Source organism: Carassius auratus, chromosome 2 (assembly GCF_003368295.1).
Source record: "Carassius auratus strain Wakin chromosome 2, ASM336829v1, whole genome shotgun sequence".
Taxonomy (NCBI): Eukaryota; Metazoa; Chordata; class Actinopteri; order Cypriniformes; family Cyprinidae; genus Carassius; species Carassius auratus.
The window spans coordinates 14,017,406-14,035,978 of NC_039244.1; the positions used below are offsets into that span (position 1 = coordinate 14,017,406).

At 36.1% G+C, this 18,573-nt stretch overlaps 1 protein-coding gene across 1 annotated transcript in view; it reads left to right on the top strand.

Annotated features, from left to right (window-relative positions):
* Positions 1-1,429: 1,429 nt before the first annotated feature.
* LOC113116701 (TGF-beta receptor type-1-like) overlaps positions 1,430-18,573 on the top strand; it is a 32,777-nt gene continuing 15,633 nt past the window's right edge. The window contains exons 1-4 of the mRNA XM_026285016.1: positions 1,430-1,555; positions 14,193-14,426; positions 16,425-16,664; positions 17,377-17,607. Coding sequence (XP_026140801.1) covers positions 1,465-1,555; positions 14,193-14,426; positions 16,425-16,664; positions 17,377-17,607 — 796 coding nt within the window. The 5' untranslated portion in view covers positions 1,430-1,464. The remainder of the gene's footprint in view (positions 1,556-14,192; positions 14,427-16,424; positions 16,665-17,376; positions 17,608-18,573) is intronic.

The window sequence follows — 18,573 nt, forward strand, 5'->3', positions numbered from 1 at the left end:
TTGTATGTTTTTAAAAGAAATCTCTGCTCACAAGGCTGCATTTATTTAATCAACAATACAGTGAAAATTGTAAATATTATTGCAATGTAAAAAAAACTGTTTTCTATTTTAATATATTTAAGAATGTAATCTATTTATTTTGTGGGAAAGCTGACTTTTCAACATCACTACACCAGTCTTTAGTGTCATGTGGTATTTCAAAATTCATTCTAAAATGCTGAATATGGCATGTGGAAACATTGAAACTTTTTTTCAGGATTCTTTGATAAATAGGAAGTTCAAAAGAATTGTAATATTATAGGTTCAGTATTCCTCAGACCACATAAGAGAGAAGTTTGCTGCAGTGTAGTAACTGGGGATATAGCTACTAATAATCAATCTGTGCCTTCAGGCTGTGTCTGGCCTGGCTTATTTCTTTCTGAGCACATATCGTTCTTGCATTTTTAGCCATATACGTTTATGATCCAAAGCCTTTTACATTTCTTTTTATACGTCTCCCAGGGCAGTACAAAAGCTGCATATAAAGCAACATATGTATCACAGAAAGGTGTGTTAACAGTGTTTAGATTGTTAAATGCTGCATGGAGGCATGATAAGTGGATTTACACTTAAAATATAATTGCATGTTATTAATGCTGTAAATATACGGTACAGACCAAAAGTTTGGACACACCTTCTCATTCAAAGAGTTTTCTTTATTTTCATGACTATGAAAATTGTAGATTCACACTGAAGGCATCAAAACTATGAATTAACACATGTGAAATTATATGTGGAATTATATACATAACAAAAAAGTGTGAAACAACTGAAAATATGTCATCTTCTAGGTTCTTCAAAGTAGCCACCTATTGCTTTGATTACTGCTTTGCACACTTTTGGCATTCTCTTGATGAGCTTCAAGAGGTAGTCACCTGAAATTATCTTCCAACAGTCTTGAAGGAGTTCCCCGAGAGATGCTTAGCACTTGTTGGCCCTTTTGCCTTCTGTCTGCGGTCCAGCTCACCCCTAAACCATCTCGATTGGGTTCAGGTCCGGTGACTGTGGAGGCCAGGTCATCTGGCGCAGCACCCCATCACTCTCCTTCTTGGTCAAATAGCCCTTGATGCCTTCATTGTGACTCTACAATTTTCATAGTCACAAAAAAAAATAAAACTCTTTGAATGAGAAGGTGTGCCCAAACTTTTGGTCTGTACTGTACATTTATTATTATTATTATTATTATTGATCATAAGAACTGAATCTGGGATGAACAGAATTAATTTCCTAACTACATTCACAGGACAGATTCAAAGTAATTTTGAGGCACAGCCGAGCCGAGCTTGCCTGAACTGAGACAGGGTAACGCTGAACAATGTGGGCGGAGCATAGTTCTCCGTGATGACCAATCAGAACGCTCCCTTTCTCGAAGCAAAGACCCGACTACTTGAATGTGTGAGAAAAAAAACTGACCAGTCATAAAGAATGCTCTCCACCGCGATGGACGTGGGGACATTACTTAGTCGCTCGTTACTGCTGACTTTACTCCTATTCACGGTGACCCAGGAGGCACGAGGTAAGTTCGCGGGACTGTAACACTTCGTAGTTTCCCCTCTCCTACATTTCTCAAGTTTTATCCGCGCGTTTCATTTATTTTCGCTTCAGAATACTACATAGGGGTGTTCAAATATGGCGCAGGTCACAGGAAGCCGCTCTGGCATGAGTGTTTAGTGATTTTCTTGCCTTCACATCGGTCACATCCACAGCAGTTAACAAGTTGTGCTTTTTTCCGACCGGGAGATGGAGCGGCTCGCAGATGCAATCGGAGCACCGCGCGAGGTTTGGATATCGCGACCCGGTATTTATTTACAATACTTCAAAGCTCCTGTTCATTTCTAACAGTCTCTAGATCAAATGTTCAGTCATCTGAAACTGTTGACCAGGTTTGCTTTCATGAGCGAGCTTGAGCAGCAGTTAACCATCAGTCGGTTCCTATTTCACGTCTGTTACGCACGTGTTTTGACAGTTTTGCTTTCACAATGCGACATTTAAAAACTCCCTATCGACTCATTTATTAATTCCAGTGGTTTAAGGGCACAGCCCAGACAGATTCTTATTCATTTTCGATCCGCACGAGTCACATCAATGTCTGCATTTCGATGCTTTATTTGTTGATGAGTTAAATGGATTAACGGTAAACCTGTTTTGCATGTTTACTTGAGTTGTAATAACAGATCGGACTATTTCTGTACGTTACAAATATCACAGGCTATTCTTAACAGAGGGTACAGAACACCAGCTATGGGATAACTGATATCTTCCATCCATTATTTTTAGTTTAGTAATTTTTATGTGATCGAACGTCAATGGATGCAACAGTTTGTTTGATCAGAGGCGTTTTCTCTCGTTTCACAACAGTACACGCCCTCTAAATTGTTACAGCTATCATAGGATACTAATGGTACCTTAATCATTACGTTTAAAACCTTACAGCCATGATTTTGTGTATAACAACACATCCATTTAAATGGTTCTGTGATATATCACGAGATAACATGATGAGGCCTGTAGTTTGTATTTTGACCGGGCGCTGCAGCGACATTCCTTTACGCAAACAAACGCCTTTTACATCATGCTGTTATGTTTTTCACTCGGAGCATCCTTTTAACTTTGTTTAATGTAAATTAAACACAAGAAGAAATAACAAGTATTCCTTCATTCAACTATCAAGTCATAGAACAATGCGAAACATTTCATAAGAATTTAAAAAAGGGAAAAGTAACCATAAGATAGAAATTCATCTATAGATGAATGGTGGAAAAAAAGAAAGGGCACCCCACACAAACGATGATGAATAAATTAAGAAAGAATGTCAAAAATATTACATATTCTAGATGTGTTGATCACTTTACATTATGGTATATTTATATTTATAAATGTAAAGATCCCCAAAAGCTTAAAGTTTCATATATTCTTGTGTTACTTGTTTGATATACAGTACGTGTAGCTGTGATGTCCTTGATTCAGATACATACTGTAATAGGCAGAGAAGAAACATTCTGACCGAACAGAAAGACGAGTTGTGTGAACTTGTGGTTTTGCAAGTGTTTGTCCTTCGTCTGAATGTTTTACCTGCTTCCTTTTATTATTTTATTTATTTATTCCTTCTTGTGCAGATTTGCACTGCTTGAAAGTCAGAACACAAGAAATGGATCTTATTATGTGGTATTATCATCTGGCCGTATAAACAGCTAAATTTGAGCTTGATCTATAGAAACTGGTAAATTCTCCCCAAACATATTATTACATTAATAATAATATTATAATAGGGTCGTATAATATGTTGGTACTATAGTGTTTACTGGCTGATATTATAGGCCGATATTGAATATTTAATTGTCATGCTAATTTCCTCTTTTTATGTTTAGATTACCTCTAAGATGTAAATAATCCATAAAAAACTGTGCATTATATTGTGATACTGTAGTATAATATTGTATTGCCTAAATTCAAGTAGCATTTAAAATGGTTGATTTTAGTACTTAGTGTTTTCTTTCAAATTTATTTAGACAAAATTGTATAGAATTTGAAAACACTTTAGCTTAGGGACCAATTATCAACACTATTAACTAGTCGTTTATTGGCATGCATTTTACTAGTATATTGACAGTTTATTAGTACTCATAAAGCATTATTAATGCCTTATTCTGCATGACCACTGTACTAAATTTGTGTCTTGTGTAATCATCAGAAAGTATATTTTGAACCACATTATCACACACATCTTAAAGGTTTGTCTCAACCTGGTATATGTTTAAAACTACATTCATATCTGCTCTGGAAGATTATTGTCACAATCTCTAGCTGGAGTGCCTGTGAGCTTCACTAAAGGGCACTCCATTCCAGACTCTTACCACTTCACCCTGGACTCCATTTCCCATAATCCTTTGCCCGGACTCATCATTAATTGCAATCACCTGTCTCTCATCATCTCATCAGTCTCATGCTATAAGAACAGCACACACACAAGCTTGTATCGCTCATGACTGAATGTTTAGCTCTTCCGTGTTTCCTAGTTTCCATGTTCCTAAGTTTAGCCTTTCTCGTGTTTTGATCCTTGGACTGTTACCTTGTTTTTGATTGACTGCTGCCTGCCCTGATCATTGCTTTTGGATTGTCTTGTTAGATTACTCTTTTGTCTGTCCCTTGAATTTTATTGTTTGCTGGTATCTGACCCTGCCTGTCCTGACTGGATCCCTACTTTTTTTAAACAACGCTTCTATCGTTACAATTACGTTCTAACAGCTCTACATGAATCACTTTTGATTACTCAAAACCCATAGGCAGTCTGAAACACATGGGGCCACATTTCTGTCCTATTGCTGTTCTGTTGAATCTCAATTATATTTGAGAGCAAGTTAGGTTTCTTCCTGTTTAAACATTAAAAGATACATCGATGTAATTATTGTTGTCAAAAGACCCGGTACCTCGGTACCAAGTCAGTACTAAAAAATTGTAAATGTGACGTTACCAGGTTTCTTTAAGTACCGGTAGTACCGAGGTCCCGTTCAAACCCGGTTCAGTGCTATGATTTCCGCGAAGCAGAAAATGTGGACGGAATCTCAAAATCCAGTCATGAAAATGAAACTTCACAAGCATTTTACTGTTTCATTTGAGGAAAAACAGTGTCCATTTAAAGGTATTCATGGTAACCTGTCAAAATAAAAGTTCATTTTTACATAAAGGCATTGTGTTAGAAATATTACTATTATTTAGTAGAATGTATGTGATACTGCTACTACTGTAGAAATAATTAATAAAACTTTATTTTTTAAAGAAATAAATCACACAATATTTCATCCATGTTTTTATTTTAATAGCAAATCCCCTTTATTTACCAAAAAATAAAATGTTTTTAAATTTCAGTAATTAAAAGACAAATAAAATTTGGGTGAAACTTGTTTACTGTTTTTCATAATTATATTACTTGTAGAAAAACTTTAAACACAATTGTAAATAAGTATAAAGAATGGCATTGGTTTTATTTTTAGTGATAAAAAGTTTTTTTTTTTAAATATGCATATTTTTGTGTTTTGCTTTGGTACCGAAATTGGTACTGAGAACCGTGGATTTTCGATGTAATCAGTACCGAATACTGACATTTGGTACCGTGACAACACTATATGTAACAAGTAATGTATTAAAAAAGACTCTCCTTAACAAAGTCCGATCACAAGTGGTCACTTCATAGACTACATACCAAGTGTAAACAGTGCTGTCACTCAATTGGCCACTTGTGATCAGATCACTCAGTGGGCCTCATGTGTAAAATTTTGTATAGTTTTCATCCTAAAAGTATGCGTATGCACAAGTGGTAGATTATCAAATTTATACAAATGTATGAATCCCTGCAGAAGTTTATGTGCACAAGCTTTATTCCTTATTCCAAAATCACAGAAATTACCATATTTAATTACATATATTTAACAACAGATTTTTAAGTATAATCTCATTTGCATACAATTTTCATATGCATATTGCTATCCAGACACATGAAACTGTGTATTGATACTGCTGAGTGTTGTGTGTGCCAAAAAGATTCCTCTGCTAAAAAGTATTTTTTTAATCATTATAAAAAAAAAAATTCCTGTAAAGCATCTAAATATCCTTAATACAATAGGCAAAATTAGTAGTGATCAACCGATATTGAATTTTTTTATAACTGATACGATACCAATTATTTGCATGTTTGTGTGCCCTTTAACTGATATGCAGAACCAATATTTATTAACTGTTATAAAGTAAATAAATGACTAAGTGAAGAAAGAACATACTTCACTTTGTTTTTTCCTCTTTTCAGTCATCTTTTTTTAAAGTGTTGTCTTTCATGTTAAATTAAATCTTTATATTACAATAAAAAAACATTTTATTCATAAAAAGCATCAACGGCAACAACACTAACATTAACAATAAACAAAAAAAATGTTGATGCTTAGTCATTTATTAACTACCGTTTTAGTAGGTTTATATGCTGTTTAATAACTACAGAGTCAAGAATAATTCACTGGATAATGTTAATTCACTGAATAATATTTTCTGGAATATTGGAATGTAACAAACAAAACATCATATTTTATTGAATTTCTCAACTGGAATGTTATATCAAAATGATTAATAATGTTTTTGTCCTTCTAGATTATGAAATGCCTGCTGACAGTGCGGTTTATCTATGCAGTTTACACAGAACTATACTGAAACTGTGATCGATCGCGGCGATAATAAATAATTAATTTCAATAGAGTTTTATTTATTTTGATCTTTATTAGCAAAATAATGGTTATATAGTAAATGTACAATTTAGGGTGTTTTAAACAAGTGAATCTTGCTAAAAGTTACATGCAGTGGCCATGCTGGAGCATTTCCTGAGCATCAACCTGCTGTGTGAACGGCAATATGAAAGCGGCTTCACAAGACTGATGGAGCAAATTTACAACAGAGAGAGAATTAAATGCAGCGCTTTTATTTCCAATATGCGCTCATTCATGGCTGCATAATAATTCAGAGAAAGTTATGTCTTTCAAGACTCTCACAAGTCAAGTGCACATCAGAGACTAGTCTTTATTTGAGTGAAAATGTTTACTTTTGACTCTGTTAATCTGTAAAAAGATTTCTTCAATTTAGAACCCATAGGAATTGGAAATAGTATTATCTGACAAATCCATTAAATAAATGCATCCAGCTTAAAATTCCATGGAAATTATCTTGCAAAAAGCCATCCATCAAAAGTCTTTACTTTTTTGAACATAACATTTTTAATGCCTTTCCAATTAGTTATGTAAATTGCGTTTAAAGCTATTTAGCCTAATTTGAGCACCTTACCGTATACATTTTTATTCTAAATGTTCATGTAAATGTACAGCATGTTATTAATTTTCTTCAGATTGTTACTAGACCTCCAGAGTTTCCAAATTGCTTCCACCATTAAATAAACAAGGTCCAGAGGGTGCAGACAGCACATGTATTTTTTACTTCAAGTGTTGGTGTTGTTTGTTTTTGTTTATTTTTATAAATCCTTAGTAGGGGAAATAGTGTATGCAGTTTTTGGTTTCCAGTTCGTCTATACACATTATTTTGGGATCAGGTCCCAGGTGCAAACAGGGTCTTTGAGTCAAATGTGTCTGCCAGTTCTAGGACAGAATAACTTGTAGGTGCCAGAATTGGTTGCCTACCAATCAGAATCAGCTGGTTTCCATTTGTGCATGCCTGAGCATATTCTCTCATGTGGAAATAGCAGAGAGTCAGCGTGAATGTTTACAGAGCAGGTTATTGACTCGAACCATGCATCAGAAAATAAATTGAAATTGAATTCTCAGAAAATGTTTCCGTCAACAAATTAAAAGCCATAGACAGTAAACATACCTACAGACTAGGGTTGCACTGATTGATTAATTGATTGATTGGTGGTCTCACTTGACAAGAAAAGCAAAAATTGGCTTTGGATGTATTCCAAAGTAGTATTTTTTTCCTTCTGTCCATTATACAATCACAATTCTCTCATCGTTGTTTGTTTTGGTCATGCGGTTGAGGATCTAGAGTCCGTTTGTTGTGGTAATCTGGATTAAGTTGGTGGGTGTTTTGCTGCTGGCCACAGTGTCTTTCTGAGTGTGACTCACAGATTTGGACGCGGAGCCTCATCTGTGTAATGTTCTCCAAACTTGGCAGGTTAAGACGTCTGACTCCCTCCTCCAGACAAGCTGAATGTGCGCACGCCTAAGGTTATGTGTTCAGACAGAGCCAGAGGGCAGTCTTAAACTACAAAGTAGGGCTGGGCGATATGGCCAAAAAATGATCATGATCATTTTTCAGTCGTTAACGATAATTATCAAGGTCACATCTTAATTTATTTCAAGTGTAAAGCCAGATTTTGGCTCTAAAGTGAAAGTTGTAGAAACTTTTGATCATATTCATACCGAATAATAGTTTTTGTTGTTTTTGTTGTTTTTCCAAAACAAATCTACTGACGCACTTCTTACTGGATCGTACTGATCTTACTAAAGTGCTTTTGAGTGACAACAATGTGTGTACATGTTTATCAGCTGAGTTACCATTATCTTGGTGATCTGGATACTGACTGATTCAGATCTGCATGTCTATGTTTTATTTTGTCTACCATCCTCTGTATTTCCTGTGCTATTAAAAGAATCTGATCTATCCTTTCCAGACTTTCAAAACAAAAACATGCTTGAAGTTGGCTACTAATGGAAATGTCAGCTCACTCAGTTATTACTCATTACATTGGCGAGGCTTTGGTTAAGTCGTTGCTGTCTGGACACGCCCACTTCCTTTTTGTTCTAGTCTGAAGAATTTTCAGTTTCATTACAGTGAGCGAGGAGACGCCCCTCCATAACATGAACTTTTCATCTTTATGCTTTAGTACATTCGAATAATCATCAGTGTTGATCTATTAACAAACCGAAGCTGAAGTGGAGATAGGGCAGACATAAGATATTACAAATATAAAATATTACAAATAATAAATAATAAATTACATACATGCATAAATAGACTAATTTTACCATGCTTTATAAGCATTGCTGGAGTACGTTGAGGTGAGGGTGTGTGAGGGTGCTTTATGGGTGGAGGCTCTGCGTGAGTAATGGGATTTTTAAAGGTAACTGAAAGCAATGAGTTCAGCAATGTGCTGCAACTACAGTTGCTAAGCGACAAAAGTAATTGATTCATTTTTTCTGTGATAGCATCGTAATTATGGAGATGAACAAAAAGTGATTTAATGTCATGAACTTTCTATCAGAAAACAGATTAACAAGGTAAACCTAAACCAATCCTTTATAGTTTGGTTCATACAGTCACCATTTGTTTTGTACATCATGTCTGTGTTGTGTTCAAAACTGAATCAATTATACATAATGGATTGCATATTCCAGGCCCCCATAATGTATTATGGCGGTTATTGATGGCAGCTTTTGATTAATAGTTTTGAAATTTGTTAGTCTGAAACTCTTATTCACTTACGACTTCATTCAGAGTAGTGACTGCGTCAACACACAGCATATACTGCATACATTATGACCCCAGTGGGTGCAGAGTGAGACACTTTGTTTGACTTTCTGCTCCTTATCTCTTCTCTGAGGGAATCATTTAATTGGAACACTGTTTGATGTAAAATCTCTCACCTATAATCGATTTTATTTCAAAACCGCTTGTCAAAGTGGTGTGATTTAATTTTCTTTATTTTTTTTAATGAAGTGAAACAGTGCGTCCTTGTGAGATTCTTGTATTGGAGACAGACATCCTACACAAGTAAGATTGGTAGCCTGTTTTTCTTCTGGGCCGTAGTCACAAGAATCCAGTAACAAAAAGATAATTTTCATTACAAAAAAAATAGTTGTGGTTTTCACAATGTCATGGATTGTTGTCAGATAAAAAAACAAAAAAAAACAATAAAAATTACAAACACAACAAATTGAAACTTTAAACTTTTACAGTGAAATATACATGGAAAATATAAACACTGATGTAGCCAAATTGTATCTAATTTTATTACTTTTTTAAGGAATTTTCTAGAGAATATTCAGTGCCTTGCTGCCATTGCAACTGTTTCTCTGTTTGAATACCAGCATCTTCTCAGAATTTACCCTTGGTTTCACAGACAAGGCCTAAACCTAGGCTCAGACTAAAATGCATGTCCTGTTTTAACTGTAAGAAACTGGCACTAGCATATCTTAAAATATGTCAGTACTATTGATTTGTCTCGAGATGCACACCAGTAATGTTTTATTTTGAAGGCACATTTATAAAAGCTACTAAATGTACTAATTGAACTATGGTCTAATCCTGGCTTAACCTAAGCCCTGTCTGTGATACCAGGCTTTAGAATTCTATTTAGATTTAAAGAATAGTTCACCAAAAAGGAAAATTCTGCCATACTTTACTCACCTGCAAGTCGTTTTTCTGTTGAATACACTAGGAGATATTATGAAGAATATCCTTGCATCTCTTCCTAAGGCCGGTGACACACTGGCTGCGTGGCGTGAGCGCCGCGTGTCTGAAGCGTCCCAGAAGCGTGGCGGATTCTGTGTCTATACACACCAGAAGCGTGCCTGACGCGGCTCTGGCACGCTGCTGCTGTAGAGGGAGACCGTTGACAGACCAGGCTCTTGTCTTCATTACAACAATACATACTTTTTTTTACACACTTACACGCGTCTCACGCAGGTGGTCTGTAAGCTCTAACCTGTTAACATGGGAGCCGAATTAAAAACCGACACGCCACGCGGCTGAGACGCTTGCGCCACGCATCCAGTGTGTCACCGGCCTAATAAAGGACTGGGGCTGCCAAGCTAAAAAAAAAAACAAAAAAAAAAACATGTGATTTTAGCTTTACAGGTGTTCTGAAACCACATGGTAGATGTGTGTGGAAGGGAAACATACATTTTCAGTTGTAGTTCACAGAATATCTTGACATTTCCCCCTAATGCTTCTTCACATGTTCAGAAGTGATGTCTTATTTATGAATGAATCATACTTTTGAGTCGGACCTTTTCATTAAAATAGTTTATTCAGGTCAAATTTAGTCTGAAAGATTTGTTTACAAATCAGACTGAGTCGGTTCTTGAAATAATCTTCTTGATTCAGGATGATCAGGGAAAATCTTGCCTAATTTGTCTTCTCAGAAACATTTTCTATGGCTTCTGAAGAGCTGTACAAAAAAAAAAAGACATTTAAAGGGGTCATATGATGTGATTTAAAATGTTCCTTTCTCTTTGGAGTGTTACAAGCTCTTGGTGAATAAAGAAGATCTGTGAAGTTGCAAAGACTAAAGTCTCAAATCCAAAGAGATATTCTTTATAAAAGTTAACACTCGTCGTCACATGTGGTTGCTGCAAGACCAAGGTACGTTCCTTCGTAGAATCCACCGGCCGTGCCGTTCTCAAGGCACCCGCCTCTGGTCACTCAAGCTGGCCACGGCTCACTTTAGAGTGTTAAGAAGCATAACATTTTCGTCTCACGCTTGAGGTATTCGGCCAATCACAACGCGCTGGATAGCTGACCAATCACAACACACCTCACTTTTCACAGAGATGAGCCTTGTGAAAATCGACGCGTTTCAGAAGGCGGGGCATAGAGGAGAAATAATGATGTACAGTATGTGGAAATAATGTTTTTTTTTAACCTTAAACCCCATAAACACATTTCATTACACTAAATACACAAAGTAATGTTCTTTTTAGCAGCATTATATGAACCCTTTAAACAAAAAAAAAACAAAAAAATAGACATTAGCATTACATTGTTGGTAAGTCAAGTCACATTTATATAGAGCTTTATACAAGACAGACTGTGTCAAAGCAGCTTTACTGTGTTAAAAATAGTGTGTGATAATGTAGGACAACTGTAAACAGTCGATTTTTTATTTAAAGTCGGTGGCGTCCAGTGGATAATGTAGGACATAGGCAAAAGCAATGACAAATGCAAAAGTGACGAGAATGAAAGCGCAGAGGAGAGAGCAAATCAAAAACACCGGTCACAAAATAGTAGTACGACAGTTAGCGGAAGATAGAGATTAAGGTTGATAAAGTTGTAAATATGGCTATTTTTCTTACACAAATTCATCGCTTCAGAATTAAAACACTTTAAGAGCTGCAAGCATCTAATATTCAGCCAATATTCATTACAATATTTATATATTTATATGTAAACCTTGTGTGTTTTTGACAGTATTAGCGCAGTCAGACGCAAAATATAACTTAGACCACTAATAAGGCGCTATTTGACAGGAAACTGGGATTTTTCGTGTTTCTTTCTGTAAAGAACAGCATTTATTTGAAAGAGGAAAGTTTTGTTTGTTGGAATACTGTATTCTCCTTCAAAATATGTCAGTTGTTTTCCCCTGTAAGGAAAACAGGTTTACTGCTTCTCTCAGTTTCCAAGTTATAGACATCTGAATTCTTTGGTTTAATTGAGGCCTGTGGCTGCTTGAGGTTTGGCCACTGCTGTCTCTGCAGGTTTGTGTCCTTGTATCTCCACAACTCTAGACTTCAGACAGCATCTGGGCTGACTCAGCCCGTCTAGGAGATTGCATTGACTGTCTCCTTTTCCTGAGTAACCAGGTTAACAGGACATACTCCATGATTTGAAATGGTGTTGTTGAGTTTAGGTATTTTTAACAGTTTGACAACTCTGCTCCTAGGGACCCACTATCCTGCAAAGTTTAGTTTAGTTTCTACCAGTCCTGGGTTTTAGGTACCATGAAAGTGACTTGGCTTTTATCGACGTTTCATAGTAATTTACACTCCACAGCTAACCTGCTCCAGGGCAGGTTATGATTTTATTTCAAGATGTCCTTGTTATAGTGTAATCATACATTTAAGTACTGAGTAATGTACTTATATGGTTAGGGTTAGGATTAGGGTTTGGCTTAGGGTTACTTGCATGTAATTATACATAATTAATTAATTAATTATACATAAATAAGTTATTATTATAGTCAGTACATGTCACATGTATAACAAGGACACCTTATAATAAAGTGTTACATCTCAAATGGAAATTGTACCAATCAGATGTGAGCAAAGTGACACATCTGACACAGAAAAGTCACCCCCCCCCCCCCCCCCAGTTTCTCTTCCCTCAAATTAAAGGTCACTACATAGTAAAAAATAATAAAATACAACAAAATTGTCCGGTTTTAATGATAATTACTTTAATTATTTTATATGATTTATATAATTAATATATGATTTATATAATCCCTTACGCACAAGCAATTTTAGTTTAACAATTATTATAAATCATTTATTTTAAATGAATATTAATATATACAGATAATATGTAATATAAATAAACTGTAGAATCAATAGATAATGCTTAAAAAAATTACTACACACAATAATTACATGTTAGAGTCTCTATCTCTATATAATATCAACTATATAAACTAACTTCACAAGTTTCATTTGTGACTGCACTGATCATTTCTTTTATTTGTCCCCTTTCATGGACAAGTACTTTCTTCAGTGTAAATGTGTTTAAATTCCTCATATTCTGATTTTTGAATCTTGCTGGGAATCGCAGAAGAAGTGATTCTCGCTTGCTTTGTGTTGCAAGGCCTGTGATTGGCTGTTCACCACTGATGTCACACATTCATGTGCATGCGCTCCACAAACTTAGGATCAAAGGCTGAGTTCACAAAAAAAGTTGATGATCAACATCATGGTACCAACAAAGCTGGATTGGTTTGGTTTGGTTTGGACCATGGCCTGTGACTTTACAAGTGATTCTGAAGACTCTGATCAGTTGTTTCAGGTGTGTTTGATGATTATTGGAGCTGAACTCTGTAAGACAGTGGGTTGTAGACCTATGGAGTAGAACAAAGTATCTTCATTTAATACACTGTCAAATGTGCTTTCCCAATTTAGATGTGTAAGGTGGGCCATTAGCAGTTCTTGATAACTGTTTTGTCTGTATTGATTCTAGGTTAATAATGGTAAAAACATAATTTGTTGACAAAGGCATAGCAGATTTTATGAAAAACTGGAGTTGGCATGTTATAATCTATCGAAAACTATTTAGAACCACATTTTTCTATGTTTTCTATTTATTATGCACATATGTTTTTTTTTGACTTTGTATTCAGATTGAAATTTTATGTTTTATTGGAATGACAAACAGTGTATACTGTGTTGAAATATTAATTAAAAGACAACAGGAAATATCTATACCTCAAAAGATTAATTTATCACAGTGTAACTGCTTGAGTGAATGCGGTGACCAAAGATGCTTAAAAATTTGGTGACCTGTCCCTGTGTCCCCTTATACATTTAATTCCCACTACCATTCAAATGTTTGGGGTTGATAAGGTTTTTTCTCAGTGGTTTTCATAAGTCTCTTATGCTCTCATGCTTAAAAAACTATATTTATTTGAAAGAAAAACTTTTACGACATGATAAATGTTTAATTTAATGTCTCCTTACTGAATAAAAGTGTGTTTTTCTTTCAAAAATCATTTTAACGGCAGTGTACATTTTAACCCTAAATCCTTTATGATGAAAATAAAAAGCTCACATCGTCTGTGTTTTTATCACGTTATTGAATGGGAGAATCCTCTAATAACACTTCCAATGCAATGTAACAAGCCAAATATCTAAATGTGTCCTAACCTAGAGCCTCTTTCTCTCTCTCTTCTGAATCAGGACTCCTGTGTTATTGTGAGCAATGTGTAAATCGAACATGCAACACAACTGGCCTGTGTTTTGCTGTCATTACAAAGTCTGCCGGACTGTTTGTGACACAGGAGGGTCAGTGCATTCAGCAGGATGCACTTTACCCACGGGACAGGCCTTTCCAGTGCGCCCCCTCCAACAACGGAAAGCATCCGTACTGCTGCAAAACACACATGTGCAACAGGAACCCAAAAGTCACCCCAGGTGAGAAAACAATATGACCACCATTGAGTGAGTTTGTTTTGTCAAGAGATAGTGTCTCTATAATTTCATAAAAGTGCCACAATACCAGAGTTTATATTTAGAACATATTGTGTAGAATATATCCTGTGACCTTTTCACTTGTGTATCACTGAAGTCACTCACAGTCACAAGACCCCATCAATGCATTTCCATGTGGCTTTTGTATATGAAGGATGCATTGCATACTGGTGTAATCTAAAAAGCTTGGTGTGCACACTGGCTCTTGTGTCATAGCTTTCATGCTCTCCACTTCACAATGATGCTAGGCTTGGCTCTTTTAAGCCAGCTGTGTTTCTTCATTTTTTTCATCAGTTTGAACAGTATGTTTTGACAAAAAAAAAAATGAAAAGTGATTTGAATCTTTGATGTAATCTGCAGTCGGGGCGCCGCTATGGTTTCTGGGCCGCCTGAACAGCATGTTGACTCAGGCCCCCTTGGTAGAAATTTTTTTCGTGATTTTGCACCATTTCTATACTGTATATTTATAAATAAACTTAAAATAAACATAAAACTTAATTTTAGTTGTTTAATTAAATGTTATATTATGTTATATTATATTAAGTGTATATATATATATACACTTACTAGTATACCAGCAGAATTGACACAGCCGAGTCAAAATCCCTTGAATAGAAATAGGCTTGGTGGGAGGGAAAAGAGTAGTGCACTTCACCAAATGTGTTTGTGTCACAGATCAAAACAATTAGTCAGTATAAATTGATTCAGCCACTTTTCACCACGGGAGCTCAAAAATACTAGCAAAGCACAAATAACAAACATGAAATACATGCCAACAGGAATAGCCTTCAACTCACTGTGACCTCTTTAATATTAATAATAGATCATTTCAGTAGTTTAACTCAAATGTATTTGGTTCAAGTTGAAATGCAGAGGAGCAGTGACTAGCATTAGAATGAGAGGATGAACAGAACAGATGCTTGAAATGTATGCTTGAATAACTGCACTCGTGCTACTCCACTAGAGTTTTTAAAGTGAAAAGAATGACTTTCAGAGTTTTAATATCCCGTGGCTATGGGAAGTCGTGGCCTAATGGTTAGAGAGTTGGACTCCCAATTGAAAGGTTGTGGGTTCAAGTCCCGGGCCGGCAGGAATTGTGGGTGGGGGAGTGCATGTACAGTTCTCTCTCCACCTTCAATACCACGACTTAGGTGCCCTTGAGCAAAAGCATTGAACCCCCAACTGCTCCCTGGGTGCCGCAACATAAATGGCTGCCCACTGCTCCGGGTGTGTGTTCACAGTGTGTGTGTGTTCACTGCTCTGTGTGTGTGCACTTTGGATGGGTTAAACGCAGAGCACAAATTCTGAGTGTGGGTCACCATACTTGGCTGAATGTCACATCACTCACTCCACTTTATTTGAAATTCGAAGTTTGTTTGCGTATTTATTTATTTTATTTTTTTCATTTTGACCAAGTCACTAGTACTACCTTTTATTACAAGTTAGTTTTTTTTTGTTGTATGAGTGTGTTTATAGTAGTGGATCTCAACATTGTTGAATCTAAAGCCCCTCTTTGTCTAATACAATATATATGAAGGGCCTCCTATCTGAGTTGAACGTCTGATACTTCTGTTTTCTTAAAAACTTAAATATGATGTCAGTTTAATGTTGCACAATTTTTGAGTTTTAATCAATTTAATTATATTAAAACAATTTTAACATCAAACTTAAGTTTTCTAAGATCCCATAGTGCAGTGGTTCTCAACCACATTCCCGGAGGCCCCCCAACAGTGCACAATTTGCATTTCTCCTTTGACTGACGCCAAATTCAGGACTCGAAATCTCCACTAATGAGCTGATGATCTGAATCAAGTGTGTTTGGTTAAGGTGACATCAAAAACATGTAGTGTTGGGGGGCCTCCAGGAACATGGTTGGGAACCACTGATTTTTGAACCACTGGTTTACAGCCTAAGCATGTGCTTTGCTTCTTCCTGTTTCAGAGTTGCCTGAGACTGAACCCCAGTCTCTGAGTCCCATAGCTTTGGCCGCAGTGATTGCTGCCCCCATCTGCGTGCTGAGCTTCGTGCTGGTGCTGATCTTCTACATGTGCCATAATCGCTCCATCATCCACCATCGTGTGCCAAGTGAGGAAGACCCCACTATGGACCACCCGTTCCTTGCTGACGGCACCACGCTGAAGGACCTTATCTATGACATGACCACTTCTGGATCTGGCTCAGGTATTTAACAGAATCAGATCATACTATAAGCTTGATATTTTTTCCCTTTTCTGGTTTCTTAGAATCAAGTTGAACCTCTCTTATTGCTAATATGCAAATATTATCATCAAATCGTTGAATTCCCTTTCATTTTTATGTATTTGCTGGTTGTTTTTCTTGTAATATCCATCATAAACCACAAAGTACGCTTAAGCCAATTCCATTTCCATTTCCATAACTTTGTTTTCAGAGCCCCTTGGGAGCAATTGAGGATGTGTAAACTGACAGTTTAATACTCTCTTTGTGTTATGAGCCTCAAGCCAAGCTGGAAACACTGTAGGTTTTATCTTTAGTCCAGGATTTTAGTCTAGAAGCTGTCATAATTGCATTTTGTCCAAGCCAAGAACTATATATTTGGCAGCGCTTTAGATGGAATTTTTTTTTTGTTTTTTAAGCTCCTGGATGACTGTCATTATCTCATATCAAACATTGTGCATAGTAGACATATGTCAAAGATTGAATGTTTGGCTGGTTTGCATGGCTGTGTTAAATCCCTGCTGGCAGATGCCATAATTACACCGTTATGAGGGCAAAGAGTGAGAGATATCTTTCTCCACAGACAGTAGACATTGCTGTGTAATCTGACAAAATTGAATTTCCAAGTAACATATAAAATATGAATTTGTAAGCTGGAAATGGAGTTTCCCTAAATGCTTTTTCATTTCTTCTATAGGTTTGCCACTGCTAGTGCAGAGGACTATTGCCAGGACCATCATCCTCCAGGAGAGCATAGGGAAGGGTCGTTTTGGAGAGGTGTGGAGGGGCCGCTGGCGTGGAGAGGAGGTGGCAGTAAAGATCTTCTCCTCCAGAGAGGAGCGTTCTTGGTTCCGTGAGGCGGAGATCTACCAGACTGTCATGCTTCGTCATGAGAACATCCTGGGCTTTATTGCTGCAGACAACAAAGGTCAGACAACAACGAAAGCAGTTCAGTGCCATTAAGTTTGATCTACCTCATTGGTTTTCCAGAGTATGTGTGCTTATGTGGGTAGTGTTTCACATTTCTGTTTGTGATATCAGTCAATTCTACTATATATACAGTGTTATACAGTCAGGTTTCTAAAGGGATATCAATGAATAAAAAAAAAGATACAAAATAGTTGTGATTTTCAGGCTTGGAAATAATTCTCATGAAACTCAAGGAAATTTTTCTGTACAATTATCTGTAAAAAAAATAAATATTGTAAGCAAAGTTTTTAATTATTATTCTCTTTATTTTTCAGCTTTCTAGGTCATTTTTAAGAAATGTTTGATTTCTGCACTGCTCTAAAATATTAAATTGATTAGATTTTTTATTTTGGTGAGTTTTTGTGTAGAGCAGGACTTCAAAAGCCAGCGCAGTAACATCAGTCTATCAGTTAAAGGCAACCTGTATTATTCATTGTGTGGTAATTGAATGAAAAAATAAGCCACATTCAATTTAATTTTTCTTTTTTTTTTCTTCTTTTTTTTGCACACTTTTTATATATATAAAAAAAATTATAAGGATTGGCTATGTGAGAATTCACCACAGAGATTTTAATAAAAGTATTTGTTAAAATCCCTTACCAGTAATTAGAAAAAGTCACTGAAATGTATTGGTCAAGTGGACAAGAACCCCTGTACAGTAGAGATAGACTACCTGCTTAACTAATTAAAGGGATAGTTCACCCAAAAAGGAAAAACTTTTAACATTTACTCACCCTCAACTTGTTCCAAACCTTTTTGAGTTTAGAACAAAATAAAAAACTGTTGACGGTTCCCATTAACTTGCATAATATGGAGAAAAAAAAATATTTTTTACCGTCAGCTTTTTGGTTCCCAACATTCTTAATAAGAACTTATTTTGTGTTCAATAAGAAATCAGTTCATACAGGATTGGAAGGACATGCGG